Below are 24,045 nucleotides of genomic sequence, written 5' to 3' on the forward strand. Positions count from 1 at the left end.
ACACATATGGGGAAAGGTCCTAAGTTTTGTTGAGTGTAAGCAAAATTTTACAATTTTGACCTTTTGACCTCACAAAGTGGGTCCAAACCAAAAATTTGAATTTGCCTTATGGGGTTTCAATGTTAAAAAAATCGAGATAGACAAAAGTGTGAATTTCATTGACCAATATGTCAATTCTTAGGTTTTCGGACACGAGAAACCCGAAAATAACACTTTTATTTACGAATATTCAACCGTTGACCCAGTAAGGTCACCGTCAATGTCATAAGGGTGGCAAAAGGAATAGCATACCAACAAAGGTGTCGATCCAGGGGTTTTGTAGGGTGCCCAAGTCATTGGTATTGTCCAAATATCCGTATTATTCACTAATTGACCTCCGAGGGTCACCACGGGGGTCAAAGGTCATAGAGTTAAAAGTCGGGCAATCATAAAAACCAAGGGGTCAAACCATAGGTTTTGAAGGGTGCCAAAGTCGGTTACGCTGTTCGTAGATCCGTATTGTTGATTTTTTGACCTCCGAAGGTCACAATTGAGGTCCCAAGGTCCCAACGTTTCCCGAAATTCTGAAATTAATGGATGAAAGCAAATCAGGACAATCAATGTGAGAATTTAGAATGCCGCCGCATCAATTTTTGCACGTTGCGTACGGATCACGAGAATCATCGTTTTTCCAAAGCTATGCGGTTAATTTTATTTATTTATTTATTTAAGGAGTTGCTCACATACAGCATTTCTGCCAATTTATAGTGACGCAGTGAAAAACAAAATTTTAACATAAAAAATCTGAATAAAAAGCATAGGCATAAGATAGTAAAGAGCAAAATAGAAGGCACGAGGAAAGGGAGGTTTATTTATTAGCCGAGGAATAGGACATGGCGAGTTTGATAAATGAGTTTAAGGGCAGAAAAAACGGGTCGATATTGTTTGGTAATGATTCATTACTAATGAATTGAGCAGGGAGCAAAGGCGGTGTTGGAGTGTGCGCTTAACGAGGGATAGTCTAGGGATAGGCGTATGGAGTAAGGAATGTGTACGAGTGGGTCGGCAAGGCACTCTGAAATTAATGGATGAAAGCAAATCAGGACAATCAATGTGAGAATTTAGAATATTGAGAATAAGTTAAGGACGGATAATGAGGATTCTCGTTTTTACTTTCATTTTCCCAATTTAATTTAATGGTGTATGTTTTATTAGCATGTAATGGGCAACTATCATTTACAAAATAATTGTGTATAAGTTGTACACTTTTAGAATGCCTGCATATATTTTTTGTTTAAATAAAGTCATACTTTCGAAGATGCTTCTTTCACGCATTCGCATATTACCAAACTGGATTGCTTTAGCATCATACATGAGTATGTACAAAAAATCATTTAAAATTATAGAAAATTTTGAAACTACGGCAAATTAAAGAGAAAAGTGCATTTTAAAGTGTTCAGGCTGCCGGAAAAGAGGAGTACTATGGATTTAAACACGGATGTATGCCTACGCAAAGTGTTAGAGTGATCCCAACGTTTCCCGAAAGATATTGGCCGTGCAACAAGAGATGGAGGGGGAGAGGAGGGAATTGACCAGATATTTAAAGTTATGAATAAACCTTATTTACTTTACCAGCCATTTACCTTGATAAAGTGATCATCATCGGTCAATAAAAATTAGGATCCCCAAAAAATTAACCCGGCGACATAGCCCCAAAGTTTATATTTATATGAGGAGCACCCACAAATTCTTCAACGATGAAGTATGCCAGAATAGAATATTCCAACTACTCGTGAAATTTTCCTTCGAAACTCTCGGGCGTGAAAGATTCAACACGGTTAACTCACATCAAATTCGTTCCGTGAAAAATTCGGTGAAAATTATTTCGTTACCGGTGGTTGCTTCTCATTCGCGATTAGAAAGAAATGCCTTAGAACCAACGTGGACCAAAGCAGCAAGCCATAGAGCGCGTATAGTAAACAATTCATGAAAATAAATAATGACTTGCTTTTGGTTCGTTCCATGGTAACGGTATATTAGACAAAATTATGCACAGGGTCGAATTTTCAAGTCTCTTCGAAATTTATAAGAATGACTTTTATTTCAAAACCCTCGGGTAACGGTGGTAATTGTTGTGGAACACAGAATAAGACTAGCCAACGAGATTGCAATGAGTACCAAAGACCACCTTCAAGGAAGAAGAGCGATTGTCAGGAAAATCGGGCCCCCTCTTTCCGAGGATGCATTCAGTTGGATGTCGACAAATGCAAACTTTCAAGCAAATCAAAATCCAAAATTTGCGGTTCACATGGGTTAGAAGGAAAAAGATCGCCAAATGGATCCTCAACGGGTTTGTGTGGGAGTCAGCCGACATTCAAGCCGAAGCAGTCTTACTGTATGCCATCAAGCTGCTGTGCATCGCACGCACCTAGAGTAAAAAAGTCACCGTCTGGATCAAGTTCAAAGTATAATTGTGTCACAAGAAAATCTTCAAAACAGGTAAAACTTGTGTTCCCTATGTTTGAGATAGCTTAGATGGCACCACATGTAGAACTGACGAAGTCATGACCAACTAACACGGCGTGAGAACTAGGATTGATTTAATCCTGTAGCTGCTGGAGATAGGAATTAGAACGCTGAAATTCCATTTATACATTTTAATTCACGACCAGGGTTTCACGACAGCGCGGCAGCGATAACATATCACACACCTTTTTCCTTCAACTTTACATAAACACCTACTACTATGGGTATTCAAGCCATCTGACGAGTGAAAATGTAATTGATGATACCACGTTTGACGAAACCCATAAAAAATTACAACTTTAAATATAGTGTTCTTTTTCCTATCTCCATAATTTACAAATCACAACGCGTTGTTCCTGAAGTAATTACGTTTATCCTTTAATCCTTCATAAATCTTGGACTTGTTATACGGAATAATGTTGTTATTAAAATTGGAATGTTATTAATTTTCGATTGATTATTTTCTCCCTGAATTCGAACGGGATGACCACTGGGAAATGGGACTAAAAACGATATTAATGTTTTATATGAGAAGTAATTCAGCCTAAACAGTCTTCTGACCGAGAAACTTGAGGATATCCCTATAAATTGCAGACTGCCGTAGCCCACCAAACACAAACATTAGATTCAAACGTCACATATACTTGAAATTTGCCGTTAGCGCGGGCGACAGGAGGGATTCGACTTATAAAAGTCGAGGAAGAACATTTGCGCAGTTTGCTTTATTAAACGAAGTGACCGATAACTCAAATAATAAATATATTCAAGGGATAATATAATTAACATTCCTCAGCCGTGTCTCTTGTGGAATAAATCCTCTTGATTTGGTGATTGGTAGCTGGTACTCTCACTAGGCAACCGATATAGCTACAAGAGATAGGGCCGCCCTGAGGGGGGGAAGAAAGGTAGTCCTGAGCCCCACCATTGCACCGTCTCAAAGGCTTCTAAAAGCGCTCCCATCGCTCTAAAAATGAGGAAAGGCAATATTGACCCAATCCCACGGCCCCAAAACCATGCTACTTCGGACGGCCCTAGCCGGAGAAAATCACTGGCCTGCCTAAAATGTTTCCTTCCGGTTAGGCAACCTAAAATAAATACCACCATTCTTGTTGCCTATTCATTAGGGGTGAAAAGGAAATACTCCAAAACCGTTATTTTTCCAACTCTGCATGGCGGTATTAATCCAATGGCTCGGTTAGTACGACCACATTTTTTTCTTAACAGAAAGTGGACAAAGATACTTATGTGTAGTCTGACCAATAAAGGTGGAGATGCTATACTTGTGCAACTCTTTTGGCACAAATAAGAACCAGGAAAAAAACTAATTATTTTCATAAATGTGTAGTTGATCATATTCCAAATTTAGAGTGAAGATAAATTTATGGGAGGAAATTAGAAATTATTAAGAGAAATGACTGTAACTGGGGAGGAAGTTCGATCTGGTGAATAAAATATGTAGGCAGCCTTAGAACAGTAGAAACTCTTCCCCAGAGGATTAATGATAGCCGAGCTTGGTACTTTATTCCCCAAGGGCTGAGGATTAGCATCCCCTAATGCAGTGGTGCAGTGAGGGGGGGCTTTGGGGGATAAAACCCCCCCAGAGCTCAGAGAAATTTTTAAGTTTAATCCATTTTACTTATTTGGACCAGTATTACTTAAAGAATAGTGCTAGGATTTATCAAATATCCCGTAAATCTCGCCATTTTGAACCATTATTCTTCAAATTTTTCTGGAGGAGGACCCCCGCAACTCCTGCTTACCCTGGTAGGTATGCAATACCCCCACACCCGTACGTATTGGTTGTGCCTAAAACCCCCCCCTAGCCTTATTTCCTAGCTGTGCCCCTGCCTCAATGGGCCAGTCAGCTGGATACAAAACTTGTGTGTACTTGCCCATTCATCTTGCAACTCAACATGATAGGATCCTCCACATTCAAATACTTGTGGCATTATTCAATTAATTGTAATCACCAAATAAAAAAATAATTCTGTGATGTTACTCGAATTAGGGTGTATTATTTTTGGTCAAACTCAATGAACCTTGAGCTACCGTCACTATTACAGTAACACCACAAAGTATATCATATGAAACCTATATCTTAGATTTTTACTCTTTTTTCATAGAGCATTAGAGGGAAAAGCAACTCAAAAACAAGAGATAACTGGAGCGACTGCAGAAACTTGCCAACTAAAAAGATGAGCGGTGACAAAAAATTTGGTGTCAATCCAAGTGAAGGACAAATTAAGGATGATGATTGGTGGTGTGACTGCCGACATGAGATGAAAATCAGTGGGAAAAAGAAGCTTTGCATTAGGCCTGGTCCAATTTATCCCAAGGGTAACATTCGTGTGCCTGATACAGTCCTGGAGAGTGCTACAACCTACAAGGTAGGTGGAGACCATATTAGAAATATCCAGTTAGTAAAATTAGTGTCACTTTTTTGTAAAAACTTTAATATTTTCAGAAAATCAAATTTACTTGCCTTTTAAGAAAAACAGGTATGGACATGTAATATTTCAAATTCTGCCATGTGACCTGTGATGAAATTCACACGGATTCCTATGAGAAATCTGTAATATCAATAAAATGATTAAAATATTAATTAAATTTAAAAAGATAAAATATCAATAAAATTGCCATGGAAGATCAGGAACCTGGATATTGTAGTGTTCTGCGCAGTGGTCCAGAAAGCCAAAGGGCAGTGGTTTGATTCCCAGTGCAGGGGAATATTTTCTTATGGCATTCATGTATACCTTTCTTTAGTCAATGAATCGCTGAGGCTAGGGATCTTTCCAGAACCCCTAAAACTGAGCAAAGTAATACCCGTGTACAAAAACAAAGGTAATAAGGATGATATAACCAACTATAGGCCTATCTCACTTTTAACACAGCTTTCTAAAGTTTTTGAACGTATATATTACAACAGATTACTTTCTTTTGTGGAAAAATACAAAATTCTTTCTAACTCTCAGTGGGGATACCGGAAAGGACGTTCTACAGAGGATGCCCTCATCACTGCCTGGAATTTTATTTCAAATTCTTTGGATAATGGCAAACAGGTCTTGGCATTATTTTTTGATTTCTCTTGTGCATTTGATATGGTTAATCACTCCATACTCATAAACAAGTGTCACCAAAATGGAATCAGAGGAGTCGCACTGGAGTGGCTAAAATCATACCTTAGCAATAGAATGCAATGTGTTGAAATGAGACTTAGTGACACACTATGTAAATCAAACCAAAACAAGATAACGTCAGGTGTCCCTCAAGGTAGCATCTTGGGTCCTCTACTCTTCCTGATATTCATTAACGACTTGCCCTTGATTGTTAATAGCATCCATGTCAAACCAGTCCTCTTTGCAGATGATACAAACTTCCTAATTTCAGCTAATGACATCAATGAAGTGCATCACTATGGTCAGCATATATTAGATTTAGTCTGGAATTGGTGTCTTTCCAACAAATTAAAATTAAACAGTGCAAAAACTCAGTCTATGCTGTTTAACCCGAATCATTCCAAAGATTTTGGAACATTGACACTGAACAACCATACACTGAGTCTAACTAAAACTTGTAAATTCTTAGGGCTACAAATTGAAAATACTGGGAACTGGTCCTTCCATGTAAAAGACTTGTGTTCGAAATTGTCCCGAGTACTGTATAGTGTGAGGTTCCTAAAAGCATCCTTACCTCACAAGGCGATGATGTCAGTTTACCATTGCAACTTTATAAGTAGAGTGACTTATGGTTTTGTATTCTGGGGATCAACTGTAACGCTATTAGATACAATTTTCAAGATGCAAAAAAAGATTATAAGATGTATAATGAGTAAGCCTTATACTTATTCTTGTAAACCCTTATTCAAAGAACTGAATTTGTTAACAGTGCCTTGTATATATACATACCAACTATGTTTACTGATAAAAGAGAATATTAATGATTTACCAATTAATAATGATGTACATGAGCACCTAACTAGGTCTCATCGCCACATCCATGTTACCCTCCATAAAAAACGTATAACAGCAAAAAGTCCCTTTGCAATGGGATCAAAAATATTTAATTTCCTTCCCAAAAGTATTAATTTGATTAATTCTAATAGGGAATTTAAATCTTCTTTAAAGAAATTTTTAATTAATAAGTGCTACTACAGTGTAAATGAATTTTTAAATGACAAATGAACTCTGACCATTTTTACATTTTTAAGTGTTATGTTGATTACTTTGACGTGTCTTATATCTATGTTGTATTCATAAGATCCTTGGACAAATAAAAAATTTATTATTATTATTATTATTATTACATATGTGGATACCTTGGCATCCATAGCATTACTAAGAAATTAATTTATGATCAGTCAATGACAGAAGTTATTTTTTAAGAAAAGATAATGAAAAACAGAGCCATTACCTAATACACAAAAATGATTTACAGAAGATCAAAAATATTGGCTAATTTCATATTTCTGAATAACATTTACATGGGCATAAAATCATCACTTCATTATTCCTGAAGTGCTTAAGTAATCTCACTCCAGTCATTTATCGAAGTAAACTTTTTCAGACTGATTACATAGGAAAATATGGACCACCACGAGAAGCTATCAGACCATCAGGTTCTATGAAAAAGAAATGTGGTCCCATTTCTTCTCTTACCACAACCAAAGTGGATTATACCCCAAAGCCTCACTCTAAAAGAGATCCAATTTATCCTCCTCGGAACTCACTAGGTGCAGGTGGTCCAATGGAAGGTGAGATTTAGCTCCAAATAAAATATTATATTTAGCTCCAAATTTTTCCACTTATCAGACTATAATATGCATATCACACTGAAAAATAATGGATAGGACTGCAAGAGTTGTGCTGGTACCAGTGGCATAGCCTGGAAATTTGTTGTTTCGGACGTCCCCCCTGGCTATGCTGCTGGTATAGGCGTATGCCATGTGGTATATTGGATTTTGCCTCGACATTTCGTGACCGCCTGCTGGTCACTTCTTCAAGGGTGTGGTGGTGGTGTTTGGCACTGCTGCCTTTATATTTCAAGTGGGAGAGATGGGCAGAGGGGGTTGGAGGTAAGGACTTGGAGGAGGATGGTGGAGAAATGTTGTGAATGACTGGGTTCTTTGTTTTGCTAATTCCTATTATGGTGTCTCCACTGAAATTATTTTGCCTCAATTAAGTGGCTGCCCCAATAATCCAAAGCATTTTATAAGTATACGCGTATACATTTTGAAATGATACAAACAAGATTATTTGAGAATTATAATACATCATTGCTCCGTTATCTAGTGCAAGGGCGTACCCAGGATCATAACTAGGGAGGGGCAAACCAAGTTTTGACATTAGTTTATGAGATTATTTCCTTGAAAAAATAGTTTTATTTTAGTTACCTATCATATTTTTGTGGGTTTAGAGAAAATTTGTTGAATGATTTCGTTTCAATTCAGTACTGATTTTGCTCGAAGAATTTTGCGATCTTTGCTTCTAGGATGGGGGGAACTGTCCCCCCCCCCCCCCCCACCTCTCAGCCCGTCGCTGGGTACGCCCATGATCTATAAGTGCATAAGAAGATATATTTAGGGCAATAGGAGGTCTAGGGGATCCATTTACTCCAAAGCTTCCCCTGAGAATTAAGAATTTTCAGGACTTCAAAATGGTGGTTTCAGGCTAAAAGACAGAATTTGAAAAGATTACCGTATATGTATATGTCTGAATATAGTCCCCCCCTTTTTTTCCAAAATTGCCTGTGGTAAAAGTAAAGGGGGGGACTATATTCAAACACTTTTTTTTTTACTTTTCCCGAAACTGAAGCCTCAAAATTAGGGAGGGGGACTATATTCAGAGAGGGACTATATTCGGAGAAATACGGTATTATGCACAGGTACTAGAATCTATTTCAAACATCTTTTGTAACTGGCCTTTCATGAAAGCTTGGACTGTTTCAGCTGCAAATTATTAGAGGTTGATAACTTGAGTAAGCAAATGAATTAGTGAATTTCACTACTTTTTTCGTATTATCATCTTATGGCTAGCTAATGTTGAGTATAGCTGATTCTTTGTGATGAAAGAATCAAGATAAATGTCCAAATGGACTTTATGTGCAATATAAAGTGACATAAGTGTTGGTATAATATCGGAATTTAATAAAAGATATTTGCTAACAAAACTGATCCCACTAAATATGCTGCTATCAAATTATTTTTGGGGTACAGGTGAAACCACCACAATGCATGACTATCAAGTTCCCAGAGGATTCATCCCTGCCAAATCCTTCCGTCCAGTTCAAGCATGTAGAACAAATTTAGACCCAATGGAAGATGAAACAACTCATAAAGCTGATTATGTTAACTGGAATACAAGAGGACCACAAGGACCATTTCCTTGGACTCCAGGGAACAAATTCACACATCCAACGATACCTATGGTTGGGGATACAACTTACAAGACAGAGTAAGAATTGAATTGATATGTTCAATTTCAATCTCATTTTTTTAACGATATGCAACTCGCAGTAAATTAAAAAATTGGTTGTAAATTAGAGTACAAACCTAGCAATATGCTTAAAAACAATTTTGTATTAATTAAAAATAAAATTGCAGCTACACAAACAATGGAATGGGAGATAGGAGGACTCCAATCTTACCAAAAGGAAATAATTTAATGGCTGGAAATAGATTCATTGGTTGCACCACCTACAAGCATGATTACGTTCCATGGGAATGTATCAATGAAAATGGTAAGGATGAAGAATGACTTGACACAATGCCTCTGGGTGTTGCCTCAATCTGGCCAAAACTACTCGAAATATTTTTGAGGGTCTATTTAAACAATAAAAGAAAAAGTGTCACGGCTTCCTTCCACATAGGCCCGGGTTCGAGAGATATTCGCATGTAAAGATTTCGCGCAGCATGACGTTCCTTAAGTAAGCGCTCCCTTTCAACTACAGCCATGGCGGTGCGGTCTAGGGCGATAGTCTCCCAACTTGTTGTTGGTATCCCGGGTTCGAGTCCCAGTGTCGGCAATATTTTTCCTCTATTCTAATTTTTGAAATCACTGTTACATTTTATCCCCATTCGTTTTATTTAGTTACTACGCGAATTTTTAAATTTAATATCAATTTATGGATTTTAAACGAAACGACGACGGGTAAATGGATAACTGTTGCTTGTACGTAAATTGCAGACTTCGAATAGGGTAGTTTCCCTCATCAAAGAAAACGAAAGGCATTGTGTTTCATACCCACCATTAGTGTATTCATAATATACAAATTATGTATTTGGTTTTAGAAACCCCAGTTTAGACGAATGGCAATGGTCAATTTTAACCGCATTTGAAAAAGGCCAAATTGAAAAACGAAGAACGTCACTTCCTTGAGATTTTCAAAATATAATCGTCCAATTGTGCTTCATTGAATGACAGCAAAGAAATAAGATATCATAGTTAAAAATTTTGTTATTGCGTATAGAAATCTGCTTTTTACACCAGCCCTTAAAGCGACGGTTGTCCTATCACAGGGACGTTGCCGATTAATGATAGGATATTTATGTCGCTAAGGAAATAATAGGGTAGTTTCCTTCATCAAAGAAAACGAAATGCATTGATTGCGATTCGTTACCCACCATTAGTGTATTCATAATATACAAATTATTTGGTTTTAGAAATCCCAGTTTAGACGAATGGAAACGGTCAATTTTATCCTCATTTGAAAAAGGCCAGATTGGCGCCCATGCGATTCCACTCCACGTGACGTCACAGGGACCTAGTTTCTATAGGAGAAGATAGGAGTTATACATCGTCTGAGATTACCAATGCATGCATGAGGCACAGAGCTCAGGGAAACATGTCTTAATAATCATCTTTTAAAACTGGCTAAGGTCGGAAAGTTTTCTTTGCTTGATAAGGTATTAATAATCCTTATTTAAGCCAAGCGCTACCAGCTAGCAGGGTATTCGGCTACCTGCTAGTATCCTGCGTTGTATCAGAGCTCAAAGCCTCGCCCCAAGGTCACCTCACTTGCCGCAGCGGGAACCAGAACGATGTCACACGGAGATTTCCCGGCATTCATACTTACCCGTCGCATTTTCACGCGCTTGAAAATTTTCTCTTTTCATTTAATCGCGAAAAATATACATCGTCATTTAAAAATTTAAAAGCGTGAAATACGTACTCCAGGAGTAATAATCTTTCGATTTAAGCAATAAAAAAATAATAGGAAACCACCCTATTGAATTCCTTGTTTCATTCTGAGAATTGCTAAATTTTGAACGAAGCTCAACAGTCAAAATTAAGGCATTTAATGCAGCAACAATTTCCATGTTGATGGTTATACTGAAATCGAGATATAGGTTAATATTTATCATAGAATTTTGTTTAAAATTTTTTTAATTAAACCTGTAATGTGCAAGGAGCGGGTACAAAATATTACATGCCCTATGTGGCTACAGCAGTAATAATTGTATGTATTGCAAGTGGGATTGAAACTTCAGCAATTCCTATGACTAAATAATTGAAAATTTTTACTACACTTCTTGACAGTTTTCAGTTGATCTCTAGAGTGGACAATCTTATGAGAAGTAATTGTAACAGTAATTTTACTGATTAACTTGTAAAATTCATAATTTGTACTCGTAATTGATTACTTTGTTCACAAAGTAACTGTAATTGAGCACACTTACCTTTTCTCTGAACTTTTACCAACATTGCGTATATGCATACAACTAATAATATGCATGACGGAGAATCACTGCATGCTGTCACCATTCCCATGCGCATAATCCATTGAACTAATTCAGACAGATGCACTACTTTATTTTTTTATTTATTTTTCAATTTGATGGAAGGAGGCTCCCTTCTTTTAATTCATTTGCTGAGTCCTAATACATGATTAATTGCAGATCAAAATGCTACTCAAGGATTCAACGACTGCTTCAGAATGGCAGGTGAAACTCGTGAGGATCAAGATAAGAATCTTTGGTGCTACAAATCAGAGGATGTTTGTCCCTCCTATCCTCCTAATTTTAATGAAGGAGCCATACCAGGAACAACCCAAAGTAAGTGCTCATCACTACATTATTTGCATAAGTAACTGGATGAGAAGAAATCTGACATCATGAACTTGGAAACATAAATTAAATGGGTTGCATTTTACCAGTTTCACTTACTGGATGCAAAGGTGATGAGTTGGCTTTCATATTGGTATGGTGGGTAGGGCATAATAGGGAGGGATCACACCAAGGTTTAATCTAGCTCAAACCAATTCAATCTAATTCAAACCAGTTCAATCAATGTCAAGTTATGCCTCTTTTTGTATGTGCCAGTGAAATGATCCAAGAGTAACAAAGGGAAAATTGAAAAAAATTGGTGAATTTCTGTCAGAAAATATGATATTTATCTCAATTTTACCAACCAGGTTGTTTAAACCATAGCAAAAATATATGCATAAAACTATTTTTTTAAACACAGAGTGCAGCGGCATAGCCTGGGGGGGGGGGGGGGGGGGGGTTCAGGGGGTCCGGCCCCCTCCCCGGAAATATAAAAACTCAATAATTTTTCCTCATAAAAGAAAACGAAACATATAAAAATTCATGAATTTACAAAATATTTCTTTAACAAATGAAGTTATTTCGATTATGAAAAGTGTAAAAATTAGTCACATTCAATGCAGGTCCGATTTTCATGAACGTCGTCAGAATCGGCCGATGAAATAAGAAAGAAAAATAGGGAGAGGTTTTCGTGCCATAACTTCCGTTCAAATACTGCTTTTTACAAACGGCGCACACGGGTCGAAAGAGGGAAGCTTGCTGAAGGCCATGCGCACGATGGGAAGACTCGGAAGTGGATATTAGTCACGTACGGAGGCGGAGAAAGGATCCCCGTCCGACCAGCAGAGCACGTCAATTGACTTGCTCCATATCTTGACTTGGATAGGACCACATCAATTGATGTGCTCCGCGCTGAATATGTTAAAACCCAATACTTAGTACCGTTTTTCCATTTTCTAAAAACTGTTTCCGTTTTCAAAAAATGGAAAGGATTTTTGGAAACGGAAACAGAAACAGTTTTTCAAAAATTTTCCCCCTGGTTTTGGACCCCCCCAGAACGAAATTCCTAGCTACGCCCTTGATAGAGTGGTGACTAACCTTGAAAACTTTCAAAAATTATCTCTGAAAATATACATGAACTTAGGTAAAGCATGCAGTTTGAAGATGCTCTATCTGTATTTGATTTTTACTTTTGTGATTATATTTACAATTGGCAAATTTATTGCACAAAAAAATTTCGGATGAAGAATATTTATTATTTTCTCAACCTACTCTGTGCATACTTCCTATGTATATTCTATTCACTTTAAGTTTGCGGGTGAGCTTTTGCGAGAGCCCGGACACTCTCGAAAGGCTTTGCTAATGGGGTGGGGGTAGTACCAAGAGAGAGAAGAAGAGCAAACATAACGTTGCCAAATGTGTATAGCCTCCCTACTAAGTCACTGAAAACATGCCAGTCATGGGTGGCCACAGGTACTTTGGGCCCAGCACCGAGACAATATACCTATACTCATTTGGAAGGTATTGAGGATATCCTTTCACAGAAGCCCATGACATTGTCAGCTACCATGCTGAATGAGGTACTGTTGTTGAAAGGCGGATCTGGGGGGGAGCACGGGAGCACGTGTCCCCCCCCAGACCCTTAACAATATGCAAGATTTGTAATAGGGACCCATTATCATTGCGTTCGTTTTGTATTACGAGGTATCCGTGTGCCCCCCCAGAACAAAATCCTGGATATGGCCTTGCTTGTTGCCCCCCCCCCCCCCCTGAAAGAATTCCTGGATCCGCCACTGGTGAAAGGCATACTTAACCATTTCCCAATGAATGGCAAAAATATGCGGCAGAACGTATCTTGACCCGGGATATGAAAGCCACAAATATTTCTTGGAGATTTTTCTGCGCAAGCGATCGAATGCCAAAAATATGTTTCCTTGCTCTCCCTCTTTTATGAAGGTTGCGCGTTAGTGTAGTCTTAAGGCCGTTTTACACGGTACACGGAATTGCGCAATCTGACGTACGTGCGAAGGCGCAATAAAAATTGCGTCGTGTAAAGCGGTGAATTGTTAGAACACATGCGAGAATGCGTGGATGCGAGACGGCAAAATAGCCCCTGTTCTAATTTCGTTCATGCATTTGCCCAATTCCACGCCATTTTAGAAATAAATGTAGCTCTAACCCGTGCAATTCCGTGCCCCATGTAAAATGGCCTTTAGTTTCGGCCCTCGACAAAGCGGGACTTAGGCCGTACCCTTGAAATCTGGGAGCAGGTACCCGGACCCCTTGTTTTAAGGCCCTTTTACACAGGGCATGTACTTGCACAATCTGACGTGTGTATACGAAGGTGCAGTTGGAATTGTGTCATGTAAAGGGGTGAATTGCTGGAATACATACGGGAATGCGTGGACGTGAGATGGCAAAATAGCCCGTTCTAATTTCGTTCATGCATTCATGCATTTCCATGCCATTTTAGAAATTAATGCAGTTCTAACCAGCCCAATTCCGTGCCCAGTGTAAAACGGCCTTTATATTAAGCCTCTTTGTAGAGATATGGTCATTTAATTGTTCATTCAGTCAGTTTTCAAAATAAATATTTGTTCCTTCCTCAAAAAATATAAACTATGAATTGAATTCTTTGTCTTATGAGCAGCGTTTACAATTTTTAAACGAAATTCTACCATAAATATTAACCTATTCTCGATTTCAGTATAAACATCAACATGGAAACTGTTGATGCATTAAATCCGTTAATATAATGACGGTAGAAGTTCATTCAAAATTTGACAATTCTCTAAATAAAATGAGAAATTCAATTTGAAGTCTGCAATTTACGTACAAGCAACAGTTATCACTACAGCTAATTCATATGATCAAAGCACGATTGACCGCAAATCAATGCCGTTGGTAGGGCTGTAAACCCCAAAAGGAGGGAGTCCAACTATCTTAGGAGCAGTGGTGGATCTATGGGAGGGGGGGGCTATAGGCCCCCCTTGGACATCCAATTTACACTAGATAGAATGGTAACTTTTGTTTGGACCGGCAATAAGTCTGGGAGTTTACCCCATACTTAGCCCCCCCTTGTCCCTATCCTGGATCCGCTACTGCCTTGGAGTCCGAGATAATGCAGAGTCCCCACCAGTGGTGCAGCGAGGGGGGGGTTTTGGAGGATAAACCCCCCCCCCCCCCCCCAGAGCTCAGACAATTTTTTAAGTTTAATGTATTTTATTTATTTGGATTAATAATACTTATTGAATAGTGTAAGGATAAATAAAATATCCCTCAGAAGGCCGTAAAACTCACCTTTTTTAACCATTTATCTTAATTTTTTTCTGGCGGAGGGCCCTCACACCTCCCGCTTACCCTGGCAGATATGCCACACCCCCAGACACCCGAGTATTAGTTGTGCCCAAAACCCCCCATATCCTTAATTCCTGGCTGCGCCCCTGGTCCCCACTAGGAAGGGTCAAAAAAGGTGGGTGCCGAGAGTGCGTGATAATTTGCAAGACCCTTATTAATGAATGTCCTGAGAAAATGCTCCGTACAGAGGGAACGGAAGAGTCTTTTTAGGCTCAGTACAGCAGTCATGCTAAGGGGAGAACTCAACCGTCTCGAAAGGGTTAAAGACATACAAGGAGAACGAGTGAGGCTTAGCAACACTGCTCCACAAGCAGATTCACAACGTTAACTTTACGGAGGTCTGAGCGCAACTGACTGAGGCCTTACGTTAAGCTGATTGGCCAAGGGAAAGTCATGTGTTGAGAAACTTTCCCTCCCCTCATCTCCACTTGCTTTAGCCACACCAGCTCACCCGCAGAAATAAAATGAACCATTGCCAAATTTTTTCGCCCGAGTTTGAAGACTGGTTTTCTCTCACCTGTATTGGAAAGCAAGCTTTACCATAGTGACAATGCAACCCTCTCCATTGCGACCTCCAGTCGCCTCTTGGCAGTTCAGAGAGCTTGTGAACCAAAATATATTTGACACCATATATCGACTTACTTACAGCATCCATAAATATACCATTAGTGGATGAACAACGGTGAACTCTAAAGCAAGAAGACTGACTAAATAGCAATTTTGTCGGGGGCATGTATCAGAAAACAGGGTCTGATATTAATGACTATCATAAAAAAGGCATATTAACTTGAGTCTTCATACTACTATTGTTAAACCCTTAGCTACAACATACAACATATATATATAGCGGAGATTTTGAATTTTTCTCAATCCATTTTGTCTCTGCAAAGCGGTAAATGCGATGGTTTAATGTGGCAACCACAATAATGCACTAAAATTCTGTCTGGGTGCATAATGAAATAGTTATCAACATATAAATCAGCGACGTAGTCAGGGAAGGGTCCGGGGGGTCCAGAACCCCCGAAATATAAAAAAACGTTATTTTCCTTCATAAAAGAAAACTCATTATTGAAAAATTATGAATTGACAATATATTTTTTAACAAATGAAGTTTTTTCGATTATGAAAAGTGTTTAAATTAGTTAAAAACCTATTACTTAATACGCTGTATTTCAAAAATTTTCCCCCTGGTTTTCGACCCTCCGAATGAAATTCCTCGCTACACCACTGATATAAATAGCTTAAATGTCATTAGTCAATGCAGAAGTAAAAGACCTTTAACATGATGTACTTAGTTTTTAAATTAAATGAGCAGTTTTTGATGCATTGGTCTTCAAACTTGGGCAACAGAATTTTGCGACTGAAAGTGGGCATCATCAGGATTTTAATGAAAATCCTCTTCGGGGGAGTGAGGCTGAAGAAACTATTTTCAGCAGATTAAATATTGACAAGAACACAGAGAGTGGAAAGGGTCCTCGGGTTCAAACCTTCCTCCCCACCAAAAGTTTTGGGAGATATGGTCTCAAGTGTACCTAACCACAAAAGACCTAATAATCCTTCAAATGAACCCTGACTTAATGAGCCTCATCAAAATAAATTCCCCATAATATTTTCTGGCGACCGCACTTGGTATGGAATAAAACAAACTGGGGGATTGAAAGCATAATTTTGAAAATCTATTGAACTCAAAGAACATGAAACATGAGTCAAAACCAATATTTTTTCATTGCAGACAATTATGCTTCTGCAAAGCCTGAAGCTAGAGATAGCTACCACCATGCAGCTGCCAATCCCTGTGGATATTCTAAGCAGGAAACAACTCAGAACTACAATGCTGATGTCTGTGCTACCACAAATTATGGTATTCCACCCAAATATTCTTGTGGACATGCTAACCATGATTATTCTATAAACCAACAATGTCGACCTACCAAGGAAGTAACACATGATTATAAACAGGAGACCAATAAAGTATGCCAAAATAATGATTATAATAATTCAGCGCATCAAACCTGTGGACCTCAAAAGTGTGATACAAAGACATACAACTACAATGAGGAGGAAATCCGTCCAACATATAATAACAATTACACCAATCAAACATGTGGACCAGATAACCATAACTATACCTTTAATAAACCTTGTCGGCCCTCCAATGAGGAAAAAATAGACTATAATAAGAACTTCAATGAAGTCTGTGGAAGCAAGGGTATCCATCAACCTTGTGGATCAGCCAAGGACAGCACTCCTAGGTCTGACCAAACTTGTGGATATACCGCCCGAGATCCGAAGGGCTGCGGATCTCAAAAGACTGAAACTAAACAATATGACTTTCATGTATCGGAAATCTGTGCAAAAAGAAACTACAATGAAACATGTGGACAAGATAACCATGACTGTACCTTTAATAAACCCAAGGATAGTGCTCATAGATCTGACCAAACTTGTGGATATACTGCCCATAAACCAAAAAGCTATGCACCTTTTGATGAATGCTGTAACAATAAGCAGAAAGCAAAAGCTCCCCCAGGAGCAAGTCAAGGCGATCCATGCTGTGGAACAGCCAACCAATATACAGTCAAAGAAACAAGTGAAAACCCATCAAGTAAGCCATACTACTCTGTAGGTCAGAAGTATGACCAAAACTGTGCCTGTATGAGCCAACCAACTAGTCGTTTCACCACACAAGAAGAACGAGTTTTGACTGTCCACTGTTAAGCCCTGAGGATTTGTGAAATCATTATCCACACATTTGTAGATAAATTACTGAGTTCAAAGGAAAAGTGGAAATCTGTGTAAAGTTTCAGCAGTGTCATTTTATAAACTATTCCAACAATATATTGACTTGAGGTAAACTGCACAGTATTTTCAAGGGTTTAGTTTCCCTCTAAAATACCTCGTGAATGTAAAATGCAAACATGTAATTTCCATGTTGATTGTTTGGTAATGTAATTATTATATACTTGTGTCTAGCCTTGTCCTTTGTTCAAGTCCTTTGTCTCAACCATAACTTTTTTTCTGTTTTTAGTATTGTTTTTATTGATTCTGTGCTCAATTGTCAATTTTCTTCATCATTTGTTGTAATATTGTCATCAAAGAAAAAGTTTTATTTTAAAACTAACTAAATTGTAATTTTGATATGCAATAAACCACTGATCTAAGAAACTCACTCCAAAACAAAAAAAAACACCTTGAAGCCTTCCCACTTTTATAACAAAACAGAAAATGCATTATTTAAGAATCAGCTGAACCTTAGACTATATGCTAAATCATTTTTGCATGAAATTCTGCATTTTCTGCCACGTACAACAACAACTAGTGGATCAAAGACAAGAGCTAGACATTAAAATCCGTAAACCAATAAAAATGAATTGACTATTGGCAGCGGATAATTAATCAATATGATGGATTGGTACCTATAAGTGTATATACCATCAGAAACTGCAAAAAAATTTTGCCAATGGCATCAACGGCCAATGTTGCATCATTGATGCTTGAGTTCATCATACATATACATATAGCTTTGATGGATCAAACTATTCAGTGAGCCTAATTCATTCCACACAAAAAATCTTGTGACGCATTACACAGATGTAATGTTATCCATCTGCATAGGCAGATTTAGGGGAGGGGCACTTAAAAAATAGACAATATTTTTAATACGGATTATGATTACATTCGTTTTGATTTGTGTGTTACAGAGCCTCAATCATTCACTTTCATATTAATAACTTTCATATAAAATGCAGAGAATATTTCGTACAGTATTTGCTGTAGGTAGTTTTCAATTTCAAATATGAAAAGACCATTTGTCTGTCAGTCCATCCAGAAAAAAATCCTGGATCCACCCTTGTCCATCTGGAATATCCACTGAGTATCCTGCAGCTGTGGTGAATATTAGATGTACGTAGGAGGGAATCCTTAATGAAAGTACAGTTGTGATATCATAATAATGGCGATAAATTTCTACGTGGGTATGGTGGAGCTTCTAGTTCACAGTGCCACCATTAGGCACCACCACCTAACTGAGGTCACTGCCCTAGGTCCCTATAGCGAGGCCTCCAGGGTACAGGAGGCCTAGTGCCAGGAAGGCACTACAGAGACTTACAAACAGCGGCCTAGAGAGATGACTTCCTTCCACATGTGACAAGCAGCATTGTGCATTGAGACTAATCACATTGTATCGCTCACCATTCCATATACGTGGTTCGACTTAACTAAGAATTTTATGAAGCGAGATTAATTACCATACTTATCCAACCCCTTCAGTGGGCAAATGTAAAGGCCGTTTTACATGAGGCACGTACTTGCACAATCTAACGTTTGTACGAAGGCGCAGTCAAAATTGCATCGTGTAAAGTGGTGAATTGCTAGAACACAGGCGAGAATGCATGGACGTGAGATGGAAAAATAGCCCCTGTTCTAATTTCGTTCATGCATTCGCACAATTCCGCGCCATTTTAGAAATTAATGCAGCTCTAACCTGCACAATTCCGTGCCCCGTGTAAAACGGCCTTAAGAAATTGTTTTCATGAGGGTTGTACACTTTGCCTCAAATCAAGAGGAAGGCAAATTGTCCCACTCAGGGAGGGAGCTTAATAATCTCATATGTAATGCATCTTCGGATACGTCTCCAGCAATGTCACTATAGTGATTAGTGATAGTCACCTTATAAGGTTGAGTTTTGCTAGTACCCTTGTAAGGTTAACAAAAAGTTGACATAAGGTATGAAAAACTGGCTCCTTCTCAATATCACATAAGATGCTGAACAGTGGCATAGTCAGGGACAGGGGTCCTGGGGGTCTAATATAATAACACAATTACTTTCCTGCGTAAAAGAAAACAAAATATTAAAAAATCATGAATTTACAAAATATTTCTTTAATAAATGAGGTTTTTCGATCATGAAAAGTATTAAAATTAGTTTAAAACCCATTACATAGTACCCTGTTTTTCAATAATTTTCCCCCCTGGTTTTGGACTCCCCCTCGCACAAAATTCCTGGCTATACCACTGATACTGAATGAAAATAGACCACCTCAGTGGTGCAGCGAGGGGGGGATTTTGGGGGTTTTCCCCCCCAGAGCTCAGAGAACTTTTTAAGCTCAATCCATTTTACTTATTTGGATCAGTATTGCTTACAGAATAGTGTAAGGATTAATCAAATATCCATCAGAAGGCCGTAAAACTCGCCATTTTGAACCATTATTCTTCAAATTTTTCTAAAGGACGGCCCTCGTAATTCCTGCTTACCCTGGCGGATATACAATTCCCCCACACCCCTAGGTATTATTTGTGCCTAAAACCCCCCCTAGCCTTAATTCTTCGCTGTGCCCCTGCACCACCTCATTAAATACTTGTAATACAAATTAATGAAAAGTGAATGTAATAACTATTTGGTAAAAGGTGATGACAAAATTTACTTCAATTCAACATGCATCAATGCAATAAAACGCAAGGAGGTAATTTTAAAGATTTTCACCATTTTCATTTTATTAGAAGATGATTTTTTGGCATGGATGAATCAATCCCAAGATTTCAGGAACTCCTTCGAGCAATCAGATGTGCTTGTAGGAATTTTTTCCTGAACATTTATAACATTCCAGCAATAGCCATGTATATCAAACCAAATGGCTATCTGCTTAGGTACTAACAACACCTGTGCAAGTGTAATGTGACATTACATTTGCAGCATATATATTACAACTGGAGAACAAACAGAATCATGTAAGTAGTGCTGTAGAATTAAAAAACCACATACCCTCCAAATCTTGCAAAAATTTGAAGGTGCTTGCACATAGTGCAAAGTGATTGCATTTCCTCATGTCATTTTACTTCATGAGAACCATTTACTAATGGAACTCTAAAGAGATAAATATCCAAGGAAATATTTTTGGCCTAATCTAGGGTAAGTTTTCTAAATGATCCCTCCATTCCAAATATTTCTCCATGACCTTTTGGCTGCCCTGGTCGCTTTGATTCATCTGCTTTTGCAGTCTTTTCCAATGCTTGAAGGTAATCTGTGCTGTCTTCTACTTTCCTCTTGTTTTCACCTTAGGAAAATGTACATAAATATCAATCGATACCTTCCCATATTTGGGGGAAAATTAACTAAATAAATCATATGAGAGGCTATTCAAATTATTGTTTTGCTATCAATGGGCTAATATACTGACATTAATGGTCAGTATATTGCTGGATGGAAACTGGTGTGGGCTAATTTGTTGGCCCAATTTTTTACAACAATATAATACAATACAATTTACATTAATATCCAACCTCCAAAATTCATCAATATATTAAAGGCCCATAAATATATGTATATGCATTTAGAATAGGGATGACATTTAATGTATTAAATGAAGCTAATGGTAAGTAATAAAAATAACTAAAAATCTAAACTCTGACAAATTTCCAGAAAACAGCCTTTAAAGGCAATTTAACTGTTGTTTTTAATTTGTTGTTTGAGTTAATCCTGCCAAAACTATTTGGTGTGTCTTTTGTTTGTTTTCCATGTATTTTGAATTGTGGGTAAAGTTGGAAAAGAATAAATTTTCACTTCCTGTTGGTTATTCAAGATGTCGAGTTGATTGTTTAGTGTGGTGATAAATATCCCTCAGCAACATATTAATCTTAACATGAACATCCCTCCCCAAATGGGCTTACAGCAAAAAGGGTCAATGAAATTTCAAATGCAGTTTCATGTTTCATTTGCTTTCATATCCTCCACCTCAAAGTGCTAGGTGTAGCCAATGCTGATGCATATTCCCCCCTATGCAACAATCGACCTCTCCTCATGGAATAGGTACATACATATCATCAGCAATCATCAATCTGGAAATTGGTTTGATGCAGCTCTCCACTCAATTCTCTTATTAGCTATTTACTCTTTTAACACATGCGTAATTCTTCAACTGGTATATATGTAATATGCAGTTTTAAAGTCTCCCAAATCTTTTATCTCCCCAATTTGTTTTCTACGGCACAAATTACACCAAACATTGCCCCTATGAGTGGCCCTAGTAAGTGAATTTGTCATATCCATCAGCAAAATCACCGGTATATCAAAATTAATTGAAAACTAAAAGTAATGACCTAGACAGTGGCAACAGCTTATACATATATCAGTTGACATTTTTTTATAAAAGGCTTCCTGTACATATTATGCAAAATACAGATTTCCAGATGCTAAGGGACTGACTTGCATTACAGTGAAATAATGACATTATACTCTGTATAAAATATCTGGAAAATACATATTTCATTGGATATTCAAGTTGAAAAAGTGGTGCCTGGTTTATGCTACTTAAATTTATTTTACCAATACTCACTGTGGAGGGTCTCAATAGTCTTAGACTTTCCTCCCAACTCTTTTGGCAAGATATCCTTAGACACACAATCATAAAATGTGTCCATGTTTCCTGGCTTATGGAACTGGATCTGGAATAAGGAGCAGAGTTCAAATGCCTGTTACTTGGTAGTTCTTTAAAATAAATTAAGAGTGCGGACATGGTCTCAAAACCATTCCTCATGATACGACAAGGGCGACCAAGGCCACTTTGAAAGATATTTGAATGATTTTCCACACATCTTCTTATTGATTCTGATGAAACATGGAATTTTACTGGTAATAAATTACAAATACTCTCTAAGTAAGGGTCAAAGCTGAAAACCAAATTTTACAATTGAAAATACAGTTGAGGACCTCAAACCCAGAAAGCTTGGGACCAAAGGGTTTCTGGATTACTGGTTTTTCTGGATTTCTGGTCTAGAGGGCCTTCCCAAAGATTTTACCCATTTTTAATAACTCCTCTTTGATTTAAAGTAGGACAGGCGAATTCTCCATTTCTCTAAGTCATATAATCAAGGTGAGTGAAGCTGATGACTTGTTTCATCACTCGTACTTTTCCATAGTGAAGGGTGTACATTTGGTCACCTACGCCACCTCTACATAGATGCTTATGTACCAAAGTAAGCCGTGAGCCACTCCGGATTTCTGGTTTTCCGTGTTTCAGGATTCTGTGTTTGAGGTCCTCAACTGTACATATGGTGCAATAAGAACTAGTTTTTAGAAAAATAATTAAAATTATTCAAGACTTACTATCTCAATTATTTCACCCTTGAGAAAAGGTTTTGCTATGGCATATATTTTATCCACTATTGCCTGGGCATTAATAACGTGGATTTGCTTCAGCCGGATAGGCATGGCTTCCTGGTTACATGTAAGAGAAATAACATCAGAACACATCTAAAATTCATGAAGGCCAACAGTCAAAAAGTAAACTTTCTTAGGGTACAATTACAAAGTGTATAATCAAATTCTGAAATTTATTTCACTTTTAGTGGATAATTTCAGCAAATTAGGAACATAAGGCACCAACAGGCCTACATATTTCTTTTTAACAATCATCCAAAAATAGCCATTCACAAGTAAAAATTTGATAAGAGGCATGAAGGGCGTACCCAGGATCAAAACAAGGGGGTGGGGGGCAAGCCATGGTTGTTCAAGTTGTAGGTAAGATTTAAGCATGGAAAAGGTGAATAAAATCAACATGACCCTTGCTGGGTACGCCCATGATAAGAGGCACAATTAAAATTGTTAGGGTGGTAAATAATTGGTTATCAGTGGTCAGAAAAAAGGTCAGGAGCGCATGTATGTTCATTGTTCAGGTACAGATGGATTTCTGACTCCTGTATTAACTAGGTCATCAATTTCAGTAATTTAATTTTATCACCCCTTGCTGATGTCAATGCATAAAATTTTTTCTCTAGTCCTTCCACCTACTTTGATTTGTGATGTTGTCTCAATATATGAAACATTCAATTAAAAAATATCTTTAAACTATGATTACTCCTCACCATATTTCAAGGAGAGAAAGTTAAGGCTTACCATTCATGTAGAGGTAATGACATAGGGGGATTAGGTGAGTAAAAAATAAATATTTTGAAATGTTTGGATTTTTTAATGAGGAAAGTTGAACTCAAACCGAGGAACTAGGCATTACAGATCAATAGAGCAGCCAGAAAACGACTTGAAAGGATTTCAAAAAGATTTTTTAATACACAGTGTTTTTTTTTAAATTTCCATTACTGCAATTAAATGGAATAAAAACTGTATGTATTAAAATTATGAGGTCTGTTTT

The 24,045-nt window shown here is 37.8% G+C and overlaps 2 protein-coding genes across 2 annotated transcripts in view; one reads left to right on the top strand and one right to left on the bottom strand.

Annotated features, from left to right (window-relative positions):
- The first annotated feature begins 1,987 nt into the window (after positions 1–1,987).
- LOC124166962 lies at positions 1,988–18,281 on the top strand. Its single transcript, XM_046544701.1, has 7 exons — positions 1,988–2,478; positions 4,629–4,892; positions 7,069–7,255; positions 8,717–8,954; positions 9,104–9,240; positions 11,399–11,554; positions 16,635–18,281. The coding sequence occupies exons 1-7, from the start codon at positions 2,071–2,073 to the stop codon at positions 17,618–17,620; spliced, it is 2,376 nt and encodes a 791-aa protein (XP_046400657.1). The 5' UTR covers positions 1,988–2,070; the 3' UTR covers positions 17,621–18,281.
- A 2,084-nt stretch (positions 18,282–20,365) lies between these two features.
- LOC124166815 (alpha-tocopherol transfer protein-like) overlaps positions 20,366–24,045 on the bottom strand; it is a 33,420-nt gene continuing 29,740 nt past the window's right edge. The window contains exons 5-7 of the mRNA XM_046544508.1: positions 23,004–23,114; positions 22,234–22,342; positions 20,366–20,955 (exon numbers count right to left, since the gene is read on the bottom strand). Coding sequence (XP_046400464.1) covers positions 20,801–20,955; positions 22,234–22,342; positions 23,004–23,114 — 375 coding nt within the window. The 3' untranslated portion in view covers positions 20,366–20,800. The remainder of the gene's footprint in view (positions 20,956–22,233; positions 22,343–23,003; positions 23,115–24,045) is intronic.

Source organism: Ischnura elegans, chromosome 10 (genome assembly GCF_921293095.1).
Source record: "Ischnura elegans chromosome 10, ioIscEleg1.1, whole genome shotgun sequence".
Lineage (NCBI taxonomy): Eukaryota > Metazoa > Arthropoda > Insecta > Odonata > Coenagrionidae > Ischnura > Ischnura elegans.